General features: G+C 47.2%; 2 protein-coding genes across 5 annotated transcripts in view; one reads left to right on the top strand and one right to left on the bottom strand.

The window, feature by feature from the left end:
- The window catches only part of SMCR8 (SMCR8-C9orf72 complex subunit), a 15835-nt gene extending 14399 nt beyond the window's left edge, over positions 1–1436 (top strand). Inside the window, exon 3 of the transcript XR_011364616.1 lies at positions 1324–1436. The gene's annotated coding sequence lies outside the window, so the exon portion shown is untranslated. The remainder of the gene's footprint in view (positions 1–1323) is intronic.
- Positions 1–24103, bottom strand: part of SHMT1 (serine hydroxymethyltransferase 1) — a 25103-nt gene extending 1000 nt beyond the window's left edge. The window contains exons 1-11 of one of the 4 annotated variants that reach the window (XM_069984222.1): positions 24081–24103; positions 11451–11559; positions 10534–10679; positions 9336–9451; positions 8183–8343; positions 7354–7435; positions 6883–7095; positions 6701–6817; positions 6497–6619; positions 5678–5794; positions 5355–5465 (exon numbers count right to left, since the gene is read on the bottom strand). In XM_069984222.1, coding sequence (XP_069840323.1) covers positions 5355–5465; positions 5678–5794; positions 6497–6619; positions 6701–6817; positions 6883–7095; positions 7354–7435; positions 8183–8343; positions 9336–9451; positions 10534–10679; positions 11451–11546 — 1282 coding nt within the window. In that variant the 5' untranslated portion in view covers positions 11547–11559; positions 24081–24103. Of the gene's footprint in view, positions 1–5354; positions 5466–5677; positions 5795–6496; positions 6620–6700; positions 6818–6882; positions 7096–7353; positions 7436–8182; positions 8344–9335; positions 9452–10533; positions 10680–11450; positions 11560–11778; positions 11944–13703; positions 13783–24080 lie in introns of those variants that run through there. The other 3 variants (XM_069984221.1, XM_069984220.1, XM_069984219.1) reach the window with 3 other exon arrangements.

Raw genomic sequence — 24103 nt, 5'->3', positions numbered from 1 at the left:
ACAGAGCCAATGCGGATAGGAAAATCTTCAAAAAATAATGAGGCTCTTGGTTACCAACTGCATCTTGGGAACCATCCCACCAACAATAAGGTGGCCTCAAGGATGGACCCTACACTGTACTAGCCTCACCCTGGCATATAATACACCTATGCTCTGGGCATGCAGGATCGGTGCAGGGTCCATCCCAGGCATGATGCTTCACACTATTTGTAAACAGTTTGCCAAGGGCCTCATCTTTAGAGAGATTTTCTTAGGAGTTTGTGTGTCTGCCTAGTGTGAATGGTGTTGTAGGAGAGCTGACCAAACTTGTCTTTTCACCTGTTTTATTAGTTCTCTGAGAAGAGCTAATCTGAAGCCAAGGGACACAGCGCATCCAAAGTTTAAAGGAGAAGTCCGGTGAAATATTTTTAAGTATTGTATTGCCCCCCAAAAATTATACAAATCCCCAATATACACTTATTACAGGTAATGCTTATAAAGTGCTTTTTTTCCCTGCACTTACTACTGCATCTAGGCTTCACTTCCTGGACAACACGGTGATGTCACTTCCTGGACAACACGGTGATGTCACTTCCTGGACAACACGGTGATGTCACTTCCTGGACAACACGGTGATGTCACTTCCTGGACAACACGGTGATGTCACTTCCTGGACAACACGGTGATGTCATGAACGACTCCCAGAGCTGTGCGGGCTGTGGCTGCTGGAGGATAATGGCAGGGGGATGCTCAGTGTCCCTCCAGTGTCCTGTGTCCCTCTGCCATCATCCTCAGCCCACACAGCTCTGGGAGTCGGGTCGTGACATCACCATGTTATCCAGGAAGTGACATCACCCTGTTATCCAGAAAGTGACATCACCCTGTTATCCAGAAAGTGACATCACCCTGTTATCCAGGAAGTGACATCACCCTGTTATCCAGGAAGTGACATCACCCTGTTATCCAGAAAGTGACATCACCCTGTTATCCAGGAAGTGAAGCCTTGATGCAGTAGTAAGTGCGGGAGGGGGGGTAAGCACTTCATAAGCATTTCCCGTAATAAGTGTATATTAGGAATTTGCATAACTTTTGGGGGGCAACACAATACTTTAATAAAAAATTTACCTGGACTTCTCCTTTAATAAGAAAATCCTTACCTATATTATTTTTAATTTATATGTCAGCTTAAAGCGTAACTGTCATATTTTTTTATTGCAGAAATCAGTAGTATAAGCGATTTTAAGAAACTCTGTAATAGGTTTCATCAGCCAAAAAAGCCTCCTTCTGTACTCAAGAAGCAATCTCCCAGCCTCCCCCCCTGACTTCTTATCTGTGCATTATCAGGCAAACACATCTTCATTACAGAGAAGCCAGTGAAGACGGGTTCTGCTCTCTCCATTGTAAGCCTATGAAGAGGGGAGGGGCTGAGGGAGATGAGGGAGCAGGAAGAGATGACATGAAGGTCAGCTGTTTGCAGACTGTCTGGGCACCTAAACCGCAGGATTCTCTGGTCAGAAAGGTCAGTGCTTATCTATGAACTTACTGAGAGAAGATTGCAGGGTGTTGTGCTGTGCAGGACTGCTCCGTGCTCAGTCACTCCTAACAGCCCCTCCCCTCTCCATAGCCACATAATGGAGACAGAAATCCTGCTTCATTTGATGTGAGGGGGGAGGCTGGGAGATTGCTTTTTCAGTACAGAAGGAAACTCTTTTAGTACATAAAACCTATTACAGAGTTTCTTAAAATCGCTTGTACTGTTGATATTTAATGTTTTCAGAAAAATGGCCCTGAAATGACAGTTACACTTTAAGCCCATGTCACAATTGTGTGGTCTCTGACCCTTCTCACAGTTCTTTCTACAGAATCTGTAGGAATCACAGTGACCAGACCCACATCATCCTTTAAGATATGTCACAAAACACTTTGGTGGGAAAATCCCCTAAATAATCCTGGCAAAACCACTAAACAGAAATATTAAGTAAAGATCCATCAGCAGCAGCATGTGGAGCGTGTCCAGGAATGATAAGAAGACTCCTCACACTGCTGTAAATAAAGCGTATGGGTGTGTTTACACAGTTTTATCTGACTGATTTTTGAAGCCAAAGCCAGGAATGGATTTGAAAAGAGGAGAAATCTCAGTCTTTTCTTTATGACCTGTTCTCGATTTATTGTCTGTTCACTTGGTGCCGGCTTCAAAGATCTGTCAGATAATCTGTCTGTGTAAACGCATCATAAGATAAACAACAAAGCTAAAGGGGCATTCACATGTTACACAATTACAGTCCATGCACGGACCGGAATCCAGAACTCCCGGCCTTAAAGGGAATGTGTCACAAAACAAGAAAAAAAATTTGAAAGTGTTAAAACTGAATTTGTTATTTTTTTTGTTAATTTATATGTGTTTTTCTTTTTTTTTTTTTTTTTACATGTAAGGAAATATGAAAAATTAACAATCTAATTTTTTATATTTCCCAGTGATGTCCACCAGGGGGAGCTCCAGCAGGAAACTGCTGGTAAAAGCAGCCTAAAATACGGCTGCTGAAAAAAAAAAAAGAGGCAGTCCCTGCTCAACTGCTGTGACATCAGCACCTCCCTCCTTCTTTCACATGGGAAAAGAGGGGAAAGGTGCTTCTATGTGTACTGCTGGGCAGCGCCATTTTGTTGTTGTCTGCACAGCAGTACAGATACAAGCGTGTCCCTAGCCTTTCATAATAAACCTCAGCTGCTGCAGAACCTCATAATACACCTCAACCTACATGTACATGTACATAGTATTGTTACACTCATACAGACAGCTCATGCCTGTAAACTTGGGATAAGCAAATGTGCAGTAGTAGTAAAATGCTTTGCTATGATCGGTCGTCAGCCGGCTGCATTTGAGCTCCGCTCCAGGTGTCTGGAAAATCTGGGTACAGCTCTGGGGAACTTCTCCCAGGACTGCATCAAGCTTTTCCAAACACCCGAAGTGGGGCTCAAATGCAGCCGGCTGACGGCCGAGCATAGCAAAGCATTTTACTACTACTGCACATTTGCTTATCCTTAATGCACACTCATACACGCACTCTCATACAGGCAGCTGATACACGCACTCTCATACAGGCAGCTGATACACGCACTCTCATACAGGCAGCTCATACACGCACTCTCATACAGGCAGCTCATACACGCACTCTCATACAGGCAGCTCATACACGCACTCTCATACAGGCAGCTGATACACGCACTCTCATACAGGCAGCTCATACACGCACTCTCATACAGGCAGCTCATACACGCACTCTCATACAGGCAGCTGATACACGCACTCTCATACAGGCAGCTCATACACGCAGTCTCATACAGGCAGCTCATACATGCACGCTGATACATGCACACTCATACATGAAATATCATACCGACAGCTTCACTATAGAGGATGGGCAGAAGGGGGGGTAGAGGTTGGGGGTGATGGGGCAAAAAGAGGAGGCTGGGGGCAGAAGAGGAGGCAGAGGCTGGGGGCAGAAGAGGAGGCAAAGGCTGGGGACAGAAGAGGAGGCAGAGGCTGGGGGTGATTGGGACAGAAGAGGAGGCAGAGGCTGGGGGTGATGGGGACAGAAGCTTTATTTCCTCTTACCCCTGTCATCCCGCTCAGCACTGGAACATACACGGCCCTCCCGGCAGCCATCTCCCCCTACCCCGTACAGCCGCTCCACATACCGGGCACTGAGCGCACCCGCAGTTCCCCGGTCTCTGGAAGAATAGGACGCAGGCACCGCAAGATCGTGTCATGACATCGCTGCAGATGATAAAGCTGTATATCGGGATCGGCGGTCTGCACATCCCGCTATACAGCTCCAGCCCAGTGATGTCATCACACGATCCCGCGGCCCCTGCGTCCTCTTCTTCCAGAGACCGGGGACCTGCGGGTGCGCTCAGTGCCCGGTATGTGGAGCGGCTGTACGGGGTAGGGGGAGATGGCTGCCGGGAAGGCCACGTGTGCTCTCAGTGCCCGGTACGTGGAGCGGCTGTACGGGGTAGGGGAGGTGGCGGCCAGGAGAAAAGCATGTGTCCTGCGGGGGGTGGGGGTGATGCACTGAGCTGTCAGACTGCTGCAGGGCAGGGGATGGAAGATCCCCTGCCTCAATAGTAGATTTGCGTCCAGGCAGGTTAGGAACGGGAACGCAAGGGAGCTGAGGGTAGGAGAAATGTCGGTATCGGTATTGTGATGGTATATCACTCAGCCCTAGTGCAGGCTTCTCTACAATAGCGCCCCCACCCTCCCACAGCTGTGTACTGCGCATGTCTTTGGACATGTGCAGTACACAGCTTCTCAAACACAGTGTAAGTGAACGGGACGGACTCCGTCCGTTCACTTCAATGCTGTGTGTGTGCCGTACAGCATCTGTGTAGGTGTCGTGAAATGACGTCATACACAGATGCTCCTCAACATGGCAGCCCCCTGTGTAAACATCACAGTGTTTTAAAACACTGATGCCACATGCTAAGGAAAAAATAAAAAATACTAATTCATTTATTTTTTAAAATTACATTTTTTTGAAAAAGAAAAAAAAAGCGACACTATCCCTTTAAAGCGGCATATAGCCGCCCCCCTCCCCCCAAGCCGCTAACACAGTGTTATTTTGTATTTGCTGCGGCGGGCATGTAAATCTGGCATCTCTGCCCTAGGCCTGTGGCACCACTCTTCTAGGGTGCACCACATTGACTCCCTGCCCCTCTGCAGCAATAAAAGTAGATTTTATTCAAAATACTGCTACCGGGGGACAGGCCAACCCCTCAATCCAGATGCGGTGACAGGACCTCTACAATGCGGTATCGGCGGCCATATAACGATACAGCAGACAGGAGCCCCAATAAGAGGCAAAAAGTGAGGAGGCTGCAAACGTCATATATACAAACATGGTACCAGTCAAAGCTACAGGACCGGAAGAATATAGATACCACATCAGATTTATTAAACAGTGTAAAAACGGGAAACATTATATCTACAGTTAGGGGGGGGGGGCATTAGATTTGTTTTTTTTTTATATACATTATTAAGTATCGAAATAGTACTGAGTATCAGAATAAAAAAAGTTGGTGTTGGTATCGAACTCAAAATTCTGATATTGTGACATCACTATTCCACAGCACATCATTCGCAATTGCAGACTGTGCTCAAAGTGTGCAGTATATTACATGCAATTTTTTCATTCCACTTTTGTTCAAGTAAAACTGCACAAAAATTTTGCAAGGTAAAAAAAAAAAGCTGCAAATAATAAATACATTTAGAAACACATAAAACCACATTTTCTCAGATGCAGCAGAAAGTCAAACACAAATGTAGCGACAGTGTACAGCAAAGACGCCCACATAAACATGACCGGACCACAACACACCTTGGTGGATGAAGTGCGCCACTTTTTTAAAGTCCTCCTCCCGGAATCCTCGAGAAGTCAGGGCAGGGGTTCCGAACCGAAGGCCGCTGGGGCGCAGTGCACTCTTGTCACCTGCAGGGGGTACAGACAGCGTGTAATGTAATTTACTGGCAACACATGCCGGATCTACGTTCAGCACTGTCAGACTGGAGAATGGATTTCACAGCTGTACCGCCTGACTGTAATGCACCGTGGTTCCTTCTGAGGCCACAGGACACAGACTCTCTGCCCTCAGTTTACATCCATGGCCGACGTCCTCACCGATCACTCAGACGCACACTCACCTGGGCAGGTGTTCTTGTTGCAAGCTATGGCACAGGCTTCAAGGACCTTCTCCGCTCTTCCTCCATCAGTCTTCTTATTTCTCAGGTCTACCAGAATGAGATGATTGTCTGATCCTCCTGTTAAGTTACAGAACAAGATTCCTTTAAGTAACGCTGCCAAACCGAGCACCTTTCCTGTAGAGTATAAGGTAGCAGTTTAGCCCATTCTTAAAAGGGTAGTTCCCCCCAAAAAAATTATTTCCAATGAACAGGTGCCAGAGATTTGTAATTTACTTTATTAAAAAATCTCCAGTCCTCCAGTACTTATCAGCTGCAGTATGTGCCGTAGGAAGTGGTGTATTCTTTCCAGTCTGACACAGTGCTCTCTGCTGCCACCTCTGTCCATGTCAGGAACAGTCCAGAGCAGGAGCAAATTGCCATAGAAAACCTTTCCTGCACTCCAGACAGGAAATGATACACCACTTCCTGCAGGACAAACAGCAGCTGATAAGTACTGGAAGATATGGAGAGTTTTTCTATTAGAAGAAAATTACAAATCTCTGGCACCAGTTTATTTTAAAGAAATTTAGTTTTTTTTCTGGGGGGGGGGGGAAGGAACTACCCCTTTAAGAATAACTGAACTGCTGAGTTGCTCCTAGTCCACTCTGCTCTGCTCTGTAATGCAGGGGTAGGAAACCTTGGCTCTCCAGTTGTTGCAAAACTACCACTCCCATCATGCCTTGACAGCCATAGCTAAATGCATGATGGGAGTTGTAGTTTTGCAACAGATGGAGAGCAGAGGTCCCCTCCACCTGGTGTACTGTATTGGAGGTTCCTCACCTGTAACAATGTGATAACCATATTCTTCTAACGCGCTCGCCAACGCTTTGCAATTGGAGACGACCTGCGTCTGGTACAACTTGAACTCTGGGGTCATGGCTTGTTTTAGAGCCACAGCAATACCTGTAATAAATCGCAATGAAGCTGTCAGACGACTCCTGAGGGTCCTTGGGCCGTACCTCCTATAATGACAGGGGGCCGTACCTGCTATAGCGTGATTATGAGGTCCACCTTGTAGGCCGGGAAACACAGCCTGATTGATGAGACTCTCGTAATTGTACAGAATTTCCTTTCCCGTCTTGGGATCCACGCTGCGGACTCCTGAAGAAGAAACCGTGTCAGCTCAGCGTACGGGGGTTCACGTCAACCTGAGGAGCACAACTCACCCTTCCGGTAGAAGATCACGCCGGCACGGCAGCCACGCAGTGTCTTGTGTGTCGTGGTGGTGATGATATCACAGTGTTCAAAGGGAGAAGGCACTACACCGGCCGACACCAGCCCGCTAATGTGCGCCATGTCGGCCATGAGGACAGCATTGTTTTCATCAGCGATGACTCTCATCCGGGCGTAGTCCAGATTACGCGAGTAGCAGCTGACACCTTACCAAAAAATAAATAAACGGGGGGAATTTATCAAACATGGTGTAAAGTGAAACTGGCTCAGTTGCCCCTAGCAACCAATCAAATTCCACCTTTCATTTTCCAAAGAGTCTGTGAGGAATGAAAGGTGGAATCTGATTGGTTGCTAGGGGCAACTGAGCCAGTTTTACTTTACACCATGTTTGATAAATTCCCCCCTGGGTTTTTATTTCTGCCAGTGACCCCTTTAGTAGAGATGATGGGAGTTGTAGTACTCACCGGCAATGATTAGCTTGGGATGAAACAAGCGAGCATTCTCTTCCAGTCTGTCGTAGTCTATATAACCAGTGTCTGGATTCACCTGCACACAGGGGTAACACAGTAACTGGATGCAGAGGTTGACTGCTCATCACATTATGTGTATGGGTCACTGCTAAAATACTCTGTGCTGCTGGAGGAGACATGAAACTTCCAGTTGCTTTGAGATGCTCCATTTCCATCCTGCAGTGTTTGTCATAGGTATACAGCTGGAGGATCTTATGGACACATGTGGCGCATACATACTTACCTAAGGGTAAGTTCATACTGAGCAATATAGGTGGAATATTTAATGAAATTGCCGATTACATTGGTTACTATGGAATCCTGGCTGAAGTGTATACAATCTCGTCGAGATTCCTTGCAGCCGCAGAAAAAACTGGGATGTCAGAAAAGACTGACAGAACAATGTGAAGTGTGGCTCTGGCCGCACTTTACATTGTCGGCTATGGGTAATTGAAAGGCGGGCACACCCAAATGTGGCCACATCCAAATTATAAAGAAACTGCAGTATCGGCCGGGAAGAACTTCACTGACACAGGCTGTTCTGTGACACGGCCATGTCACAGAATGGCTGGTGTCATACTGTGTGTGAACCAGGCCTTATACTGTAAACAGTGAAGCAGGGATGGGGGAACGTTTAACCTCCAAGCTGTTGCAGAACTACAATTCCCATCATGCCTGGACAGCCAAAGTCCCAGGCATGATGGGAAATGTAGTTTTGCAACAGCTGGAGGGCCTAAGGTTCTCTATCCCTGCTATAAAGGGGCTGGCTTTTATGACGGCTCACCTTGTACGGCATGGATTCAAAAAATATGGATGTGGCAGAGATCTTCTTCTTGTCAGTCATGAAGCCATGGGTGAGGTGCCCCCCATCGGGCAGGTCCAATCCCATAATCCTCCCATGAGGCTCCACCAGAGCAGTGTAAACAGCAAAATTAGCGGGGGAACCTGGAACCAGAAGTGAAAGGGAATATAAAGTTTATTTGCACTGGACAAGGGTCAAACCAGACATGTGGACTGTACAGGAGATCTGCTGTGAAGACAAAGGGCCCTATTGGACGGAAAAATTATTGTGCAAAAAAAACGCTATATCGTTGGAACTTAAGTGTTATTCTTTCAGTGTGTATGAGGGCAACAGAAATTGGTTCCTATGTCATTGATCGCATCTTTTGGGCAGACCATAAAATCAATAATCGTTCGCTTGTTATCACGATCTTAATTGCGATTGTAACCAACAACTATTTTATTGTGTATTCTGGCGAATGATTTCAGGTCTTCTGCTATCTTTCAAAAGAGAAATTGCTCTGTCTAATAGGACCCAAAGCCTCCTGCGTCCTCACTGTAAGGCCAGTTTCCCACATACCATAAATCCGTTGCGATACCTGGTCCTGTCATTTTCTATGGCTTTACATCATTTTCATTCCGCTGTGAGAATATAAAGCCCCCTCCCACTTTACCCCCTGCTGCCGGGCTCATACCTTACCTGGTCGGGCTCCCGCCTGCTTCTAAAACCATAGAATATGACAGGACACAGGATTGCAGTGGATGTCGCTGCAGAACTCACAGCGTTAAATGCGATGTGGGATGTGTGGTGCTCCCCCGAGGCCAGTGGCGTGGGGACATTACACTGCAACCACAATCACTTAGCTAACATGGAAATCTTTGCCTACCACACGTTACACAGCCACAGCCATCCACTATGTACCTTTAGCCTAAAACACCATTTTTAAAGGGAACCTTTTCTCACTTTCATGCTGCCTGAATGGTCAGCTTCTCCCCACCACTCTTGATTGATAGATCTCTTCCTTTTTCGTTACAAGGAGAATTCTATCAAACAAGGCTGGAGGGGAGGGGACGACCACCCCAATGACTCCAGGTTCGGGCAGCATGAAAGGGATGACAGGCTCCCTGGCTATCGTCTCTCTCTTTCTGTGTCTCACCTGAATACGGCTGCACATTCACTCCCCATTTCTGAGGGTCCAGCCTGTACGTCTCCAGAGCCCTCTTCTGACACAGCCGCTCCAGCTCATCCACGTGCTCTGTGCCGCCATAGTACCTGTCAGGTGACAGACAACAGATAACGGTAAGGCTGGGTTCACACTACGTTTTTGCAAAAAAACAGATGAGAAACGGATGCAACTGTGTGCATCAGTTTTGATCCGTTTTTCCATTGGCTTCCATTATAAAAAAAAAAAATGATCTGTTTTTTTTTTTGACGGACACAAAAATTAGGTTGATCACGTTTTTGTGTCCGTAAAAAAAAAAAAACGGATCCGCTTTGATCCGTTTCTCTTTATAATGTAAGTCAATGGAAAATCGGATCAAAACGGATGCACACAGTCGAATTTGTTCTTTCCATCCGTTTTTTTTTTTTTTTTACGAAAAACGGATTGCAAAAACGTAGTGTGAACCCAGCCTAACAGTATTGATGTCCTGGTGGGGTATCACATGACAAGTGCTGTTTGTAGTCTGGAGACACTCAGGCCTGGGTAAAGGCTGCGCGCACAAAATCATGCAAGATATGTAAATTGTGACTATAGAACATGCAGAGCAGCCATTGTATGGTATACCAGAAAGGGATTTCATTACAAAAAAAAAAGTTTGCATTCCCTTTAAAGGGGTAGTTCAGCAAAAAAAAATTCTTTCAAATCACATGGTGCCAGAAAGTGCCAGAGATTTCTACTTAACTTCTATAAAAAAAAAAAAAAAAAAAAAAAAAAAATCTTCCAGTACGTATCAGCTGCTGTATGTCCTACAGGAAGTGGTGTATTCTTTCCAGTCTGGAGAGCAGGAGAGGTTTTCTATGGGGATTTGCTGCTGCTCTGCAGCTCCTGACATGGACAGAGGTGGCAGCACAGAGCACTGTGTCAGATTGGAGAGAATACCCCACTTTCTGCAGGACATACAGCAGCTGATAAGTACTGTGACACTTCCGATTTTTTTTTTTTTTATAGAAGTAAATTACAAATCTATATAACTTTCTGGCACCAGTTGATTTGAAAGAATTTTTTTTTTGCTGAACTACCCCTTTAAGGGCTTGGCTATCATAATAAACAGTGTAATCCTAGCTGTAAGCAGAGATACCCGCCGTGCAGGTGCAGCCTATCATGGTGCCACACAGCGGTGCCACCCTCTCACCTCTGTCCCGGGTAACCCTCTGAGTACTTGTTATTCAGACAAGAGCCAAGAGCCTGCAATACCGCACAGCTGGCAAAGTTCTCAGAGGCGATGAGCTCCAGGCCGTAGCGCTGCCGGTGCTTCTCCTTACGGATAATCTCATACACCTGGAGGAAAACAACACAGGATCATTCCATATGAAAGGAAGCAAGACATAGGTTAAAGGGACAGCACAATTTAAAGGAACAGTACCACCTATAGGTGACCCTACAGGAAGAGTCTGGTAATCCAGAAATGCTGAGAATCTATAAAAAACAAACACAGTCCCCATACCAGATTAAAGGGAAACTCCAGCAAAAACACATTCTCTTTCTAATCAACTGGTGCCAGAGATTTGTAGTAAAAAAAAAAAAAAATCTAAAATCTTCCAGAACTTATCAGCTGCTGTATGTCCTGCAGGAAGTGGCGTATTCTTCTCAGTCTGGACTGCAGGAGATGTTTTCAATAAGGGATTTGGCTACTGTTCTGAACAGTTCCTGACATGGACAGAGGTGGCAGCAGAGAGCACTGTGTCAGACTGGAAAGAATACACCACTTCCTGCAGGACATACAGCAGCTGATAAGTACTGGAAGACTTGAGACTTTTTAATAGAAATAAATTACAAATCACTTTCTGACACCAGTTGATTTGTACTTATTAAAGTACTCCTTTAATAAATGACGAGCGCATCACCTAAAGAGCCTGTCTGTCTGAACTGTCTGCAGGGAGTATTCCCCCTATCTCCCTGCCGCTGTGTTATCAGGCGGGTGATGACATCACGCTTCCCCCCTGCCCTACAGATCTCCAGTATTATAGAGAACAAAGCATAAAGCAGCTGGGTGACCACTGGTCTCTGCATTATGTATGATGGACGGTCGGCTCTCCCTCAGCTTCTTACCTCTGGGTCATTGGTTTCTAGAGGCTCCAGCACCATCTGGTTATGAGATGCCCACAGATCGGCGTGCCCGCCATTGATCACAGTAGTGTCCGCCATTGTCCTGTGTCCCCTGAAACAAGATAAAGCAGCGTTTAAATGTGTTACTTTAAGACCTCTGGTTGCTGTCAGTGAATGGGAGGATTCTTGTATACAGCTAACTGGATATGGTTGCTGATACATTGTAGCAAACTACCCCGAACTACTACTATAGAGAGTACCCCGACCTGTACAACTCCCATCATACCCAACAATACTAGTCTTCCCTAACTTGTATCTCTCCAGCACTTGCCTCCGGCTGTCAGGGCATGCTGGGGGTTGTAGTTTAGCACCAGCTGCACAGGAGCACTGACCTCACTACGTCTCCTTCTGTCTCCTCATAACAGCAGCCCTGGAGGCAGAGGACTCCGCTCGCCCCGCCGCCCCATAACAAGCTTTACATATTAACTTTTCAAGGGCGTCAGAAAGTCAGGAGCGACACGGACTCGGCCCAGCCAGGTGCCAAAGGTCTCCGTGTACAGACACAACAGTGCGATGGGGGGAGAGACTGAAAATTACAGCCCCCCCCAGATCTGTCTGCTGCCGGGAAAGCTGGGTCACAGCTAATATGGCTGCCCTCATACACCAGGAAAACTAAGGAGGAGCCCCAATGACTCCCACTCCGAGAATAAGGAGGAGACCCGAACCCCCCAGACTATGGAGGATCCCCTGCAAATACTGCCCTGAGACTAAGGAGAATCCACAACAACCCCCAGACTAAGGAGGATCCCCGACAACCCCCAGACTAAGGAGGATTTCCGACAACCCTGAGACGAAAAAGGATCCTCAATAACTCCCACCCGAGACTAAGGAGGATCCCCCGCCCTGAGACTGAAGGGGATACCCAAACACCACCACAATACTATGGGGGACCCCCGACAACTCCCGCCCACAGACTAAGGAGGATCCCCGACGACCCCACAGACTAAGGAGGATCCCTGACGACCCCAGAGGCTAAGGAGGATCCCCGACGACCCCACAGACTAAGGAGGATCCCCGACAACCCCAGAGGCTAAGGAGGATCCCCGACGACCCCCGCCCACAGACTAAGGAGGATCCCCGACGACCCCACAGACTAAGGAGGATCCCCGACGACCCCCGCCCACAGACTAAGGAGGATCCCCGACGACCCCAGACGACCCCACAGACTAAGGAGGATCCCCGACGACCCCCACCCACAGACTAAGGAGGATCTCCGACGACCCCAGAGGCTAAGGAGGATCCCCGACGACCCCCACCCACAGACTAAGGAGGATCTCTGACGACCCCCACCCACAGACTAAGGAGGATCCCTGACGACCCCCACCCACAGACTAAGGAGGATCTCCGACGACCCCACAGACTAAGGAGGATCCCCGACGACCCCACAGACTAAGGAGGATCCCCGACGACCCCACAGACTAAGGAGGATCCCTGACAACCCCCACCCACAGACTAAGGAGGATCCCCGACAACCCCAGAGACTAAGGAGGGTCCCCGACAACCCCAGAGACTAAGGAGGGTCCCCGACAACCCCAGAGACTAAGGAGGATCCCCGACAACCCCAGAGACTAAGGAGGATCCCCGACAACCCCACAGACTAAGGAGGATCCCCGACAACCCCACAGACTAAGGAGGATCCCCGACAACCCCAGAGACTAAGGAGGATCCCCGACAACCCCAGAGACTAAGGAGGATCCCCGACAACCCCAGAGACTAAGGAGGATCCCCGACAACCCCACAGACTAAGGAGGATCCCCGACAACCCCAGAGACTAAGGAAGGTCCCCGACAACCCCACAGACTAAGGAGGGTCCCCGACAACCCCAGAGACTAAGGAAGGTCCCCGACAACCCCACAGACTAAGGAGGATCCCCGACAACCCCACAGACTAAGGAGGGTCCCCGACAACCCCACAGACTAAGGAGGGTCCCCGACAACCACATCCAGAGGCTCAGATAGCCCCTGTCCCAGAAGTGCCCCCTCCCCTGACAGCCCCTGTCCCAGAGAACAGGTGACCCCTCTCCTCCCCCGTGTCTGGTGTTCCAGGTGACATACTGCGCTGAATCCCAACCTCATATACAGCCCAACCACTTACCCCGCTACACCCAGACTGCACCACCCCGGTACTGCCTCACAGGTGACCCCGGCTCCTGTACATCAGCCCCCCGCCCCGGTCCTCCCTCCCCCGGTCACTCACTCTCTGTAGCCGCTCACAGTCTAATCCCGGCCGCGCCGCGTTCTCTCTCACACTGTAGAACCCGGCACAGCGCCCACCAATCACAGCCCGGCACTGACTTTCCTCAGACCAATCATCAAGAGGCACAGAAAGCGATTGCCCAATCACTGACAAGTGCCATCTCCAACCAGCCAATGAGAGAGCAGCAGATTTCCCGCTACCAAATCATGCGGGTTGTGACAGGAAGGATGCACAAAGGAGGCTCAGAACCGCATGTGACCGTCTGTACAGGAGCCAAAGAGAGAGCGAAGCATCACATGCTGCAACCACAGATTGGACGCAGCTAGTTACATCCCGACTGTAATAAGAATTATAAGATTACATTATATAGTGCCAGAAATAGAACAGCCAATTGCAAGTCAGTGTCCACCAACCTGGTGCAAGACTACAACCCCCATCATGCCCTACACCACTATTCCCCAACAGGTGGCTCTCCTGTGCATGATGGGAGTTGTAGTTTACCAACAGCTGGAGAGCCACAGGATGAGCAAGGCTGCTCATGACGCAGGTGTGAACAGAGACCAACTTTATATTTTACACTTAGGGTACAAACCCACACACCGTATACACAGCAGATACGCAGCAAAAACGCAGCAGATTTGAAGCAGATTTGGTGGTGCAGATTTGATGCTGTGTCCATTTATTTAGATCTAATCTGCTGCGTATTTGTTGCGTGTTTGCTGCGTATTTGCTGCGTATCGCAGCAGTAAATAAGCTGCGTATACGGTGTGTGGGTTTGTACCCTTAAAGGGATTGTTCACCAATTTTTTCTTTCTAATCAACAGGTCCATTTACACAAAAAAGATCTGACAGATTACCTGCCAAAAATTTGAAGCCAAAGCCAGAAACAGACTATAAACAGAGGTCAGGTCATAAAGGAAAGCCTGAGATTTCCACTTTTTTTCAAATCCATTCCTGCGGTTGGCTTCAGATCTTTGTCAGATAATCTTTCTGTGTAGATGGACCCTTAGAAAGTGCCAGAGATTTGTAATTTACTTATATTAAAAAAATCTCAAATTTCCCAGCATTTATCAGCTGCTGTATGTCCTGTAGGAAGTGATGGCCATTATCCCAAGACACTGGAGGTCGTCTGATCCCCCGTCTTTTTAGGAATGGATTGCGGAAGTCTCCCACAGCCAACATATGGAGGAACTTAAAGGGGTTGTCCAGCGAAAATCTTTTTCTTTCAATTCAACTGGTGTCAGAAAGTTACAGTGGTGCCTTGGATTAGGAGCATAATTCATTCCGGGGCGGCGCTTGTAATCCAAATACACTCTTACACCAAAGCAAATTTTTGTATAAGAAATCACTGATATGCAGACAATTGGTTCCACACCCCAAAATAATGATTTATTATTCTGAATAACATGTAAAACAGATGAAACAAACATTCAGAAACAGCAGAATCTGTGATATTATAAGTTACTGTACAGTAATGGAGAGGATGGGAAACACCATTGTGGACAGAGACTGCAGGGAGCATGGAGGAATGAGCAGGCAGATGTGGGCACATGCATGCAGCGCTCTCTGTCCGGGGAGAGAGGGGTTACAGCTATGAAGAGATTACCTCCACAGTCCTGTCCCCTGATGTAAGCCCCAGCCTGAAGTGGATCTGCTATGATTTGGAAGGTGAGGGAGACTTCCTGGGTCAGAGTACAGGGCTGTAGACCCCGCTATGCAGACCATGCCCCTCCCCCACTCCCCTTCCCACCCAGTACAGGAAGCTCTTACACCAAAGCAATGCTCTTATACCAAGTCACAATTTTGAAGAACTGTGAGCTCTTAAACCAAGTTACTCTTAAACCAAGGTACCACTGTATATAGATCTGTAATGTACTTCTATAAAAAAATCTCAAGTCTTCCAGTACTTATTAGCTCCTATATGCCTACTATAAGTACAATCTACATTGTAATTGCTACCTGAGCTCAGAAAATGGCGTGTGACTGGATCGCCCAATCACCTGTAGGCACTTTGAGACTATGTACAAGGACTGGAACACTGGCAAATAAAGCACTTGTTGCCTCTCGTATCACCCCCAGTCCTCCTAGTCTGTACGCTCTCGCGAACAGCTCTTTAATTATGTATTGTTTTTATTTTAATTTATTTATTGTATAATTGAATATAAATATAACCTGTATTGCACTTATGTATTAAAAAAAAATGTCATGTAGAAATATTGTTTTATTTTTAGCCTGACACAGTGCTTTCTGCTGACATCTCTGGCAGAGACAGTAAGGGTGGTATTACACGGGCTGATGGGGGCCCGATAATACCTGTAAACAAGCAGCGATCTGCTAGATCGGCGCTCATTTACTGGACCTATTACACGGCCCGATAATCATTAAACAAGGGCTGCAGGAACATCGTTACCGATATCCTTGCAGCCCTTGCTTAACTATATACACTCACCGGCCACTTTATTAGGTACACCTGTCCAACTGCACGTTACCACTTAATTTCTAATCAGCCAATCACATGGCGGCAACTCAGTGCATTTAGGCATGTAGACATGGTCAAGACAATCTCCTGCAGTTCTAACCGAGCATCAGTATGGGGAAGAAAGGTGATTTGAGGGCCTTTGAACATGGCATGGTTGTTGGTGCCAGAAGGGCTGGTCTGAGTATTTCAGAAACTGCTGATCTACTGGGATTTTCACGCACAACCATCTCTAGGGTTTACAGAGAATGGTCCGAAAAAGAAAAAACATCTAGTGAGCGGCAGTTCTGTGGGCGGAAATGCCTTGTTGATGCCAGAGGTCAGAGGAGAATGGGCAGACTGGTTTGAGATGATGGAAAGGCAACAGTGACTCAAATAGCCAACCGTTACAACCAAGGTAGGCAGAAGAGCATCTCTGAACGCACAGTACTACAGTACAGTATTCGCATCATGGATGTGCAGCCGACAAATCTGCGGCAACTGTGTGATGCCATGATGTCAATATGGACCAAAATCTCTGAGGAAGCTTCCAGCACCTTGTTGTATCTATGCCACAAAGAATTGAGGCAGTTCTGAAGGCAAAAGGGGGTCCAACCCGTTACTAGCATGGTGTACCTAATAAAGTGGCCGGTGAGTGTACATTACCTATGCACGTTCCAGGGCTGCTGCTGCGGTCTTCTTCTCCCCGGGTCCCGCGCGCTCTAGCTTCAGAGTAGCCTGTCAGCTGACAGGCCGCTCAGCCAATCACAGGCCGGGACCACCGCTATTACACGCTTGAGCAGCGAGGGAGTACAGGGAGGGCCGCAGGGGGTCCATAGGCCCATTAGCGATTAGCGCTGGTCTGCTGCCGCCGCTACTGTTCCACGGAGTGACTGCAACAGATCGCTGCTATCACAGTCGTTGAATGACAAACGTGTTGAAAGACAAACGACAGCAACGAGCAGCCGACATCGTTCATGTCGGCTGAACGTTGACTTCTAATGGCCGATAATCATTCCGTATAATAGGGCCTTATTACAAACTAAGGGATGTTTTCTGTTTTATGACACACAAACCGGCTACTTTTACTCTTCAAAAATGGCCAAAAAACATTGGGGGACATTTATCAAACATGGTGTAAAGTGAAACTGGCTCAGTTGCCCCTAGCAACCAATCAGGGTCCACCTTTTATTTTCCAAAGAGTCTGCGAGGCATGAAAGGTGGAATCTGATTGGTTGCTAGGGGCAACTGAGCCAGTTTCACTTTACACCATGTTTGATAAATCTCCCCCATAGTGTGGACAGAGCCTAATGTCAAACTCCGGCCCTCCAGCTGTTGCAAAACTACAATTCCCAGCATGCTTTAGCTTTGGCACGATGGGAACTGTAGTTCACAGAAAAAAAAATACTTGCCAGTGGTCTTAGTGGAGGGATATTTTGTTATCACTTTAAAGGTAACGTTCGCACTAGTGTGCGATAAGTGTGTACCGTCTGTGCTATATGTGATTGATGGATCACTGTGTGAACTGACACCAGACTGTCGGCTCCAGTGGATAAGAGACAGAGAACGATGCTCTATTGTATATCAAAAAAGACAGTTAACGCACAATAGTGTGGAACGGTAACTTTATACAAATAGCACCATATTCACTATTGGCAGGCATCTAGCCATATTACCTAGTACGCTGCTGTACACATCTTTTCCGGGGTTCTGATCGCCAGCGATGGGATCTAACTTTATTTAAGATATTTTGTTATCTGCTTATTGTCAATAGACACTTCTAACAAGTACAAGTTATCCAAAGTGAAGACCCCCCTTCTAAGCACGAATATAACTCGTGGTAGTCAGACCCCCCCACCAATCAGTATCAGGATTGATTGGCCAGTATATGTGGCTGTTATATCAGTAAACTGACAGCAGAGGGAGCTCTTACCATTTTCATTGGTTCAGTAAATATCTCCCAAATCCACAACCTGCACCTAGACATAAATCATAACTAGCACCAGCGCAAAGTGGATCAGTTCCCCATAGCGGCCAATCAGCTCTTAATTTTCATTAATGCTTGAGAAGGGTTGTTGTGTTAAACTTCCCCATTGTTTCATATATATATACTATATATATATATATATATATATATATATATATATATATATATACTGTATATAAATATCTCTGCATTAGTAATTTTTTTAAGGCCAAAACATACATTATACCTTATCTAACCAGCAGGGGGAAGTGGAGGCTTAATTATTTTTTTTTTCTGAATCTATTTTTTTTTATTTTTTTATTTTAGATTGAATGATATAAATCAATACATGATGAAGGCATCACTGCCATTTGTCATCTCTTTATAGATTAGCAGACAAAGCTCCATTCAGGCGTAGACTCTGTGATTCACTATAAACAAGGCATAACCCAAACAGGAACTGGAGAGGTCACACAAGGATTATGCAGGTGTCCTTCACCCTGGCGCATCAACAGATGTCACATCAAACTCATATACACACACAGATAGGTTAGATTGTAACCGAAAGTGTACCTGTCACTTTAAAAAACTTCTTATATGTTGTAGAGACGTATAAAAAGTTGGGTATCTGAGTGTTCAGACCAGTTGCTATACTGAGCCAGGAGAGAAGTGCACAGTTGGGCGCATCTTTTCCTGCTCTGGGTGTGTGTCTTGGTCCTATAGACTAGGGTTCATTTACACAGAAAGACTATCTGACAAAGATTTGAAGCCAAAGCCAGGAATGGATTTAAAAAAAGGAGAAATCTCAGGCTTTCCTTTATGACCTTTTTTCTGTTTATAATCTGTTTCTGGCTTTGGCTTCAAATCTTTGGCAGATAATGTTTCTGTGTAAATGGACCCTTACACGGGGGGTCCATCTAGGTCACATAGCACAAAGCTCAGAGAGAACACCTTTTAGCAAGCACTTCTCCCAACTGATTCTAGCAATTGGTCGGGGCCTGAACACCTATAAAATGCTTAGAGAATACTGGACATTGGCCCAGACTTACTATGACTATTGCACCAAAGGTACCTGTGTGGAATGAGTGGAAAGATGGGGTTTCTGTATTTGCCTAAAGTAAACCAGTTGGTCTAAACTTGGACTAGAATGTCCAGACTTGGACAAGACAGTGCAAATGTGCATCAGACAGTGCAAACTTGGACTTGGTAATGCAAATTCGAAACAGAAAGTGCAAACGTGGACTAGACAGTGCACACTTAGAATAGACAGTGCAAACTCGAAGCAGACAGTGCAAACTTGGACTAGAAAATGCACACTTGGACCAAACTTTGACTAGACAGTGCAAACTTTGACTAGACAGTGCACACTTGGACCAAACTTGGACTAGACAGTGCACACTTGGACCAAATTTGTATTAGGCAGTGCACACTTGGACCAGACAGTGCACACTTGGACCAGACAGTGCACACTTGGACTAGACAGCCTAGAGATGTGCCAGATTTATCAGCCTTATGGTGCGTTTACACAGAGAGATTTATCTGACAGATTTTGGAAGCCAAAGCCAGGAATGGATTTGAAAAGAGTAGAAATCTAAGTGTTTCCTTTATGACTTGATCTCTGTTTATAGTCTATTCCTGGCTTTGGCTTCATGGATCTGTCAGATAAGTCTCTCTGTGTAAACGCACCATTACACATTAGTAGACTGTACTGTAGTTTGCACTAAGAACCAACAGTATAAGGGTAAAAACCACACAAGTTCCCGGCTATATGCACCAAAAACTCATCAACCAACTGTGGCAGCAGTTTCCAGATAACTTGTATAGCGTTTGGCCGCCATATTCAGGTGCATGTATCCAGCGCCTTGTGAGGTTTAAACAATTCATAACATTTAAAGTAGCATTTATGACACGACCAATGGAAAACAACCGGCCTTCCGTGTAATACACACATACAAGGGGTCGCCCTCAGAGGGACATTACTATTCCGGGGGGCTCGGAGAGTTCATGGCTCCCCCATTACTTTGCTAAGATATATGATCAGTACTTGTACCCAGATCCACAGTCATGGCGACCAGGTGGAGTAAATATTCCCTTCTAAACAGGAATCGTGTAAAGAGTTTTCACACTTTAACCCTTTGCTACATTTATTGTTGCTAGGTCAAGTGTACGACCTTCACAGTATTAGAATTGCAGATTGAATTGTTCCTGTAGGCTATTGGAATAGATGGCATATGGTGTTTTATGAGAAATGCACAGTGCAGAATGTTCTGATAGATTCCCTATAGGGCACAGGATGCCTCTGCCTGTCTGTACTGTATTATAATGGCAGCTCAGCGACTCCCATACATGTGCTGTACACACGCTGGTAGGGGCTCAGGCCTGGCCTTCTATATACATGAGAGGTGAGTGTCTGTGATGGAGTGACAACATCCCAGGAGGAGATCTATTATCCTAGCAGGTTTTAGGGTGGGTTCACACTACGGAATTCTCGCAGATAAACTCCGTGGAATTCCGTAGTGTGAACCCACCCTAACTCAGTGTTACACAAAATCCTGAAGAAAAATACATTGGTGCCTTAGATTACGAGTATAATTTGTTCCGGGATCGTGTTTGTAATCCATATCCACTCTTACACCAAAGCAAATTTTCCCATAAGAAATCATTGAAATGCTGACAATTGGTTCCACACCCCAAATATAATGATAACAAATGAAGCAAATATTCAGAAACAGCTGAATCTGTGATATTATATATTGTACAGTATAGCAATCAGCACGTGGTGTATAATATAGGAAGTCTGAGTGTACGGACAGAACGCGTGGGGCTCTTCAGACGGCACCCCAGTTTATCCCTGTCATACTCATTTGGTGATATACAGCTTTTGTCCTCTTCTTTCCCAGATATTTCCTCGCTATTCCATTATTACTCATGTTCATTGCATTTTGTGCTATTTACATATTTCTTGTATTTTTTGATTTGGTAACCTGCTTTGTGAGAAAAAAATAAAATATATATATATTGTTTTATATGATAGGGATATTACTTATTATCATAGGGGTTGCCTGTCTTGGATTGCATTAGGAGTTTTTGGGGGACTTTTTTTTCTACTTGTATTGTGTTCCTGATAAATAAAGTACTTTCCTATTTTCACTATTTGGTGTGCCAATTTTGCCATTATAGTACATATTTTCTTCCTTTTCCATATTTAGCTCTTTCATGTACTGGCACTGTGCACCCCTTTTCTTATTAATGGGAGCTGTGCATGTCCTATCTTTCTAGCTTGATATATAGTAACTGTATAACCCTGATAACACAGCAGCAGTTAGTAGATACAGGATGGAACTGCAGATCCCCATAATGCAGCAGTGTAGTACAACCAGGGCCGTATTTGCCACTAGGCACCCGTGGTCCGGTGCCTAGGGCGGCGCCCTGCAGGGAACACTTTTTTTATTATTTAAAAACGGGGTGAGCTTCCGACACACACAGTCTGGCAGAGGCCGTAAGCTCGCAGCTGCAGCCCCGCGGTCCCGGATCTTCTCTCCTGCTCGGCGGCGCTCACGTGATGTGACGTCATCGCCAAGCAGGAGGGAAGATCCGGGACCGCGGGGCTGCAGCTGTGAGCTTCCGGACTCTGCCAGACTGTGTGTGCCGGAAGCTCAACCCCTGCCTCGCACCCCGGACCCCAGCACTGCATGGAGGGAGGGAACCAGCCTGCCTTTCCATCCTGCTCCCGGCTGCCCCGTCTCCCCCCAGCCTCTCCCCCCTGCCCACCAGCGTCTGCCCGCCCCCCCTGCATCCTCAGCTGCTCCCCTGCTGGGGGGCAGCCTCTCCCCCTACCCCCCAGCGTCTCCCCCCTAACCCCCAGCGTCTGCCCGCCCCCCGGCCTCTCCTTCTACCCCCAGCCTCTCTTCCCTGACCCCCCCAGCCTGTCCCCTGCCCCCCAGCCTCTCCCCCTGCCCCCAGCCTCTCCCCCTAACCCTCAGCCTCTTCCCTGCCCCCCCCAGACTCTCCCCCTGCCCCCAGCCTCTCCCCTGCCCCCCAGCCTCTCCCCTGCCCCCCCCCAGACTCTCCCCCTGAACCCCAGCTTCTCCCCTGCCACCCTAGCTGCCCCCCAGCTGCTCTCCCTTTCCCCCAGCTGCTCTCCCTGGCTCCCCCTGTCACCCCCAGCTGCCTCCCTTCCCCTGTCACCCCCAGCTGCCCGCCTGCAGACGAGTTGTGGTCGGAGAAGTCTTCATGATGCTGCGCCAGATGGAGAAGAAAGCAAAAAGTTCGCAACGGCAATTTGAGAAGACGTCACCTGTGAGTCATTAGTAACTGCACTGTAATCACTTCTATAGCGTGCAGAGCCTGTGTACCATTGGGGTCTCAATGGGTCAGTGTATTGTTTGCGGTAGTGTACTGACACAGCCCTGCGGTCACTACAGTACACTAGCGCAAACTTTTAAACTAGGACCCAACTACAAAAGCTGCAGGCACTACAACTCCCAGCATATCCTGAGGGCTGTAGACTGTCAGTAAATGCTGGGAGTTGTAGTGCCTGCAGCTGTTGTAGTTGGGTCCTAGGTGCATTATACACTGGAGGCTTTGTGGGAGATCAGAATACATAGATCTGTGGGGGCTCAGTGCAGGGAAGTGACCCCAGAACATCACTAATAGGGATAGAACAAAAACATCTCCCCCCTATCCCCTATTAGTGATGTTCTGGGGTCACTTCCCTACACTGAGCCCCCACAGATCTATGTGTTCTGATCTCCCACAATGCCTCCAGGACCCAACTACAACAGCTGCAGGCACTACAACTCCCAGAACAGTCTGCAGCCCTCAGGATATGCTGGGAGTTGTAGTGCCTGCAGCTGCTGTAGTTGGGTCCTAGGTGCATTATACACTGGATGCTTTGTGGCATATAAGTTTACATAGATCTGTGGGGGCTCAGTGCAGGGACGTGACCCCAGATCATCACTAATAGGGATAGGGGGAGATGTTTTTGTTCTATCCCCTATTAGTGCTGTTCTGGGGTCACTTCCCTACACTGAGCCCCCACAGATCTATGTATTCTTATATGCCACAAAGCATTCATTGTATAGGACCCAACTACAACAGCTGCATGCACTACAACTCCCAGCATGTACTGACAGTCTGCAGCCCTCAGGATATGCTGGGAGTTGTAGTACAGTAGTATAATCCTCTGATAGCTGACGCTGTAGACAGATGTATTGCTGGACCTTCAGGGCTGATGGTTGTCACCCACAGATTGCAGCCACCAGGAGCCTCTGCACACAGTGATTTATTACAGGGTTGGCCTCTCAGAGACTACAACTCCCAGCATACCCTGAGAGCTGTATAAATGGAGGGTGTTCTGAGATTTGTCACAGATACAGATGAATTCAGGAAAGGAGCGGGTCAGCATGTCGTGTCTCATTGGTTGTACATTGGTGGGCTCCAGGTACCCCAGTCCAACACTGGACAGAACCAGTCCCCAAACTAAGACGTCCCCGGCCTCCTTCTTTCCTCCATCACGTCTGTTTGATGAGAACAGCGGGCATCAAGCCTCTGCGTGCAAAGTGCCTAGGGCAGCATGAACTCTAAATACAGGCCTGAGTACAACAGGCTAGCATAGAGAAGCAGGACTGCTGCCAGAGGTCTGTGTGGTCACATGACAGCAATGGAGAAGGAGGGTGTGTTCAGCATGGACCAATCAGGAAATGAGAATCACTGAGCTGTGCAGGGGGACAGTGACAGAAACTTCTCTATACAGCAGTGTGAATGTGTGAATGGCTGAGTGTGAGTGCAGGCACATTATAGCAGCAGTGTGTATAGCTGAGTGTAAGTGCAGGCACATTTTAGAAGGAATACAGAGGATGGGAAACACAAGGGCTGAGAGAGACTGCAGGGAGCATGAAGGAATAAGCAGGACATATGTGCGTACATAGAGAGGTTACAGCTATGAAAAGATTACCTTCACAGTCCTGTGAACTGGAT

Source organism: Dendropsophus ebraccatus, chromosome 9 (assembly GCF_027789765.1).
Source record: "Dendropsophus ebraccatus isolate aDenEbr1 chromosome 9, aDenEbr1.pat, whole genome shotgun sequence".
Classification (NCBI taxonomy): domain Eukaryota; kingdom Metazoa; phylum Chordata; class Amphibia; order Anura; family Hylidae; genus Dendropsophus; species Dendropsophus ebraccatus.
This window is presented reverse-complemented; position numbering and strand designations above follow the sequence as displayed.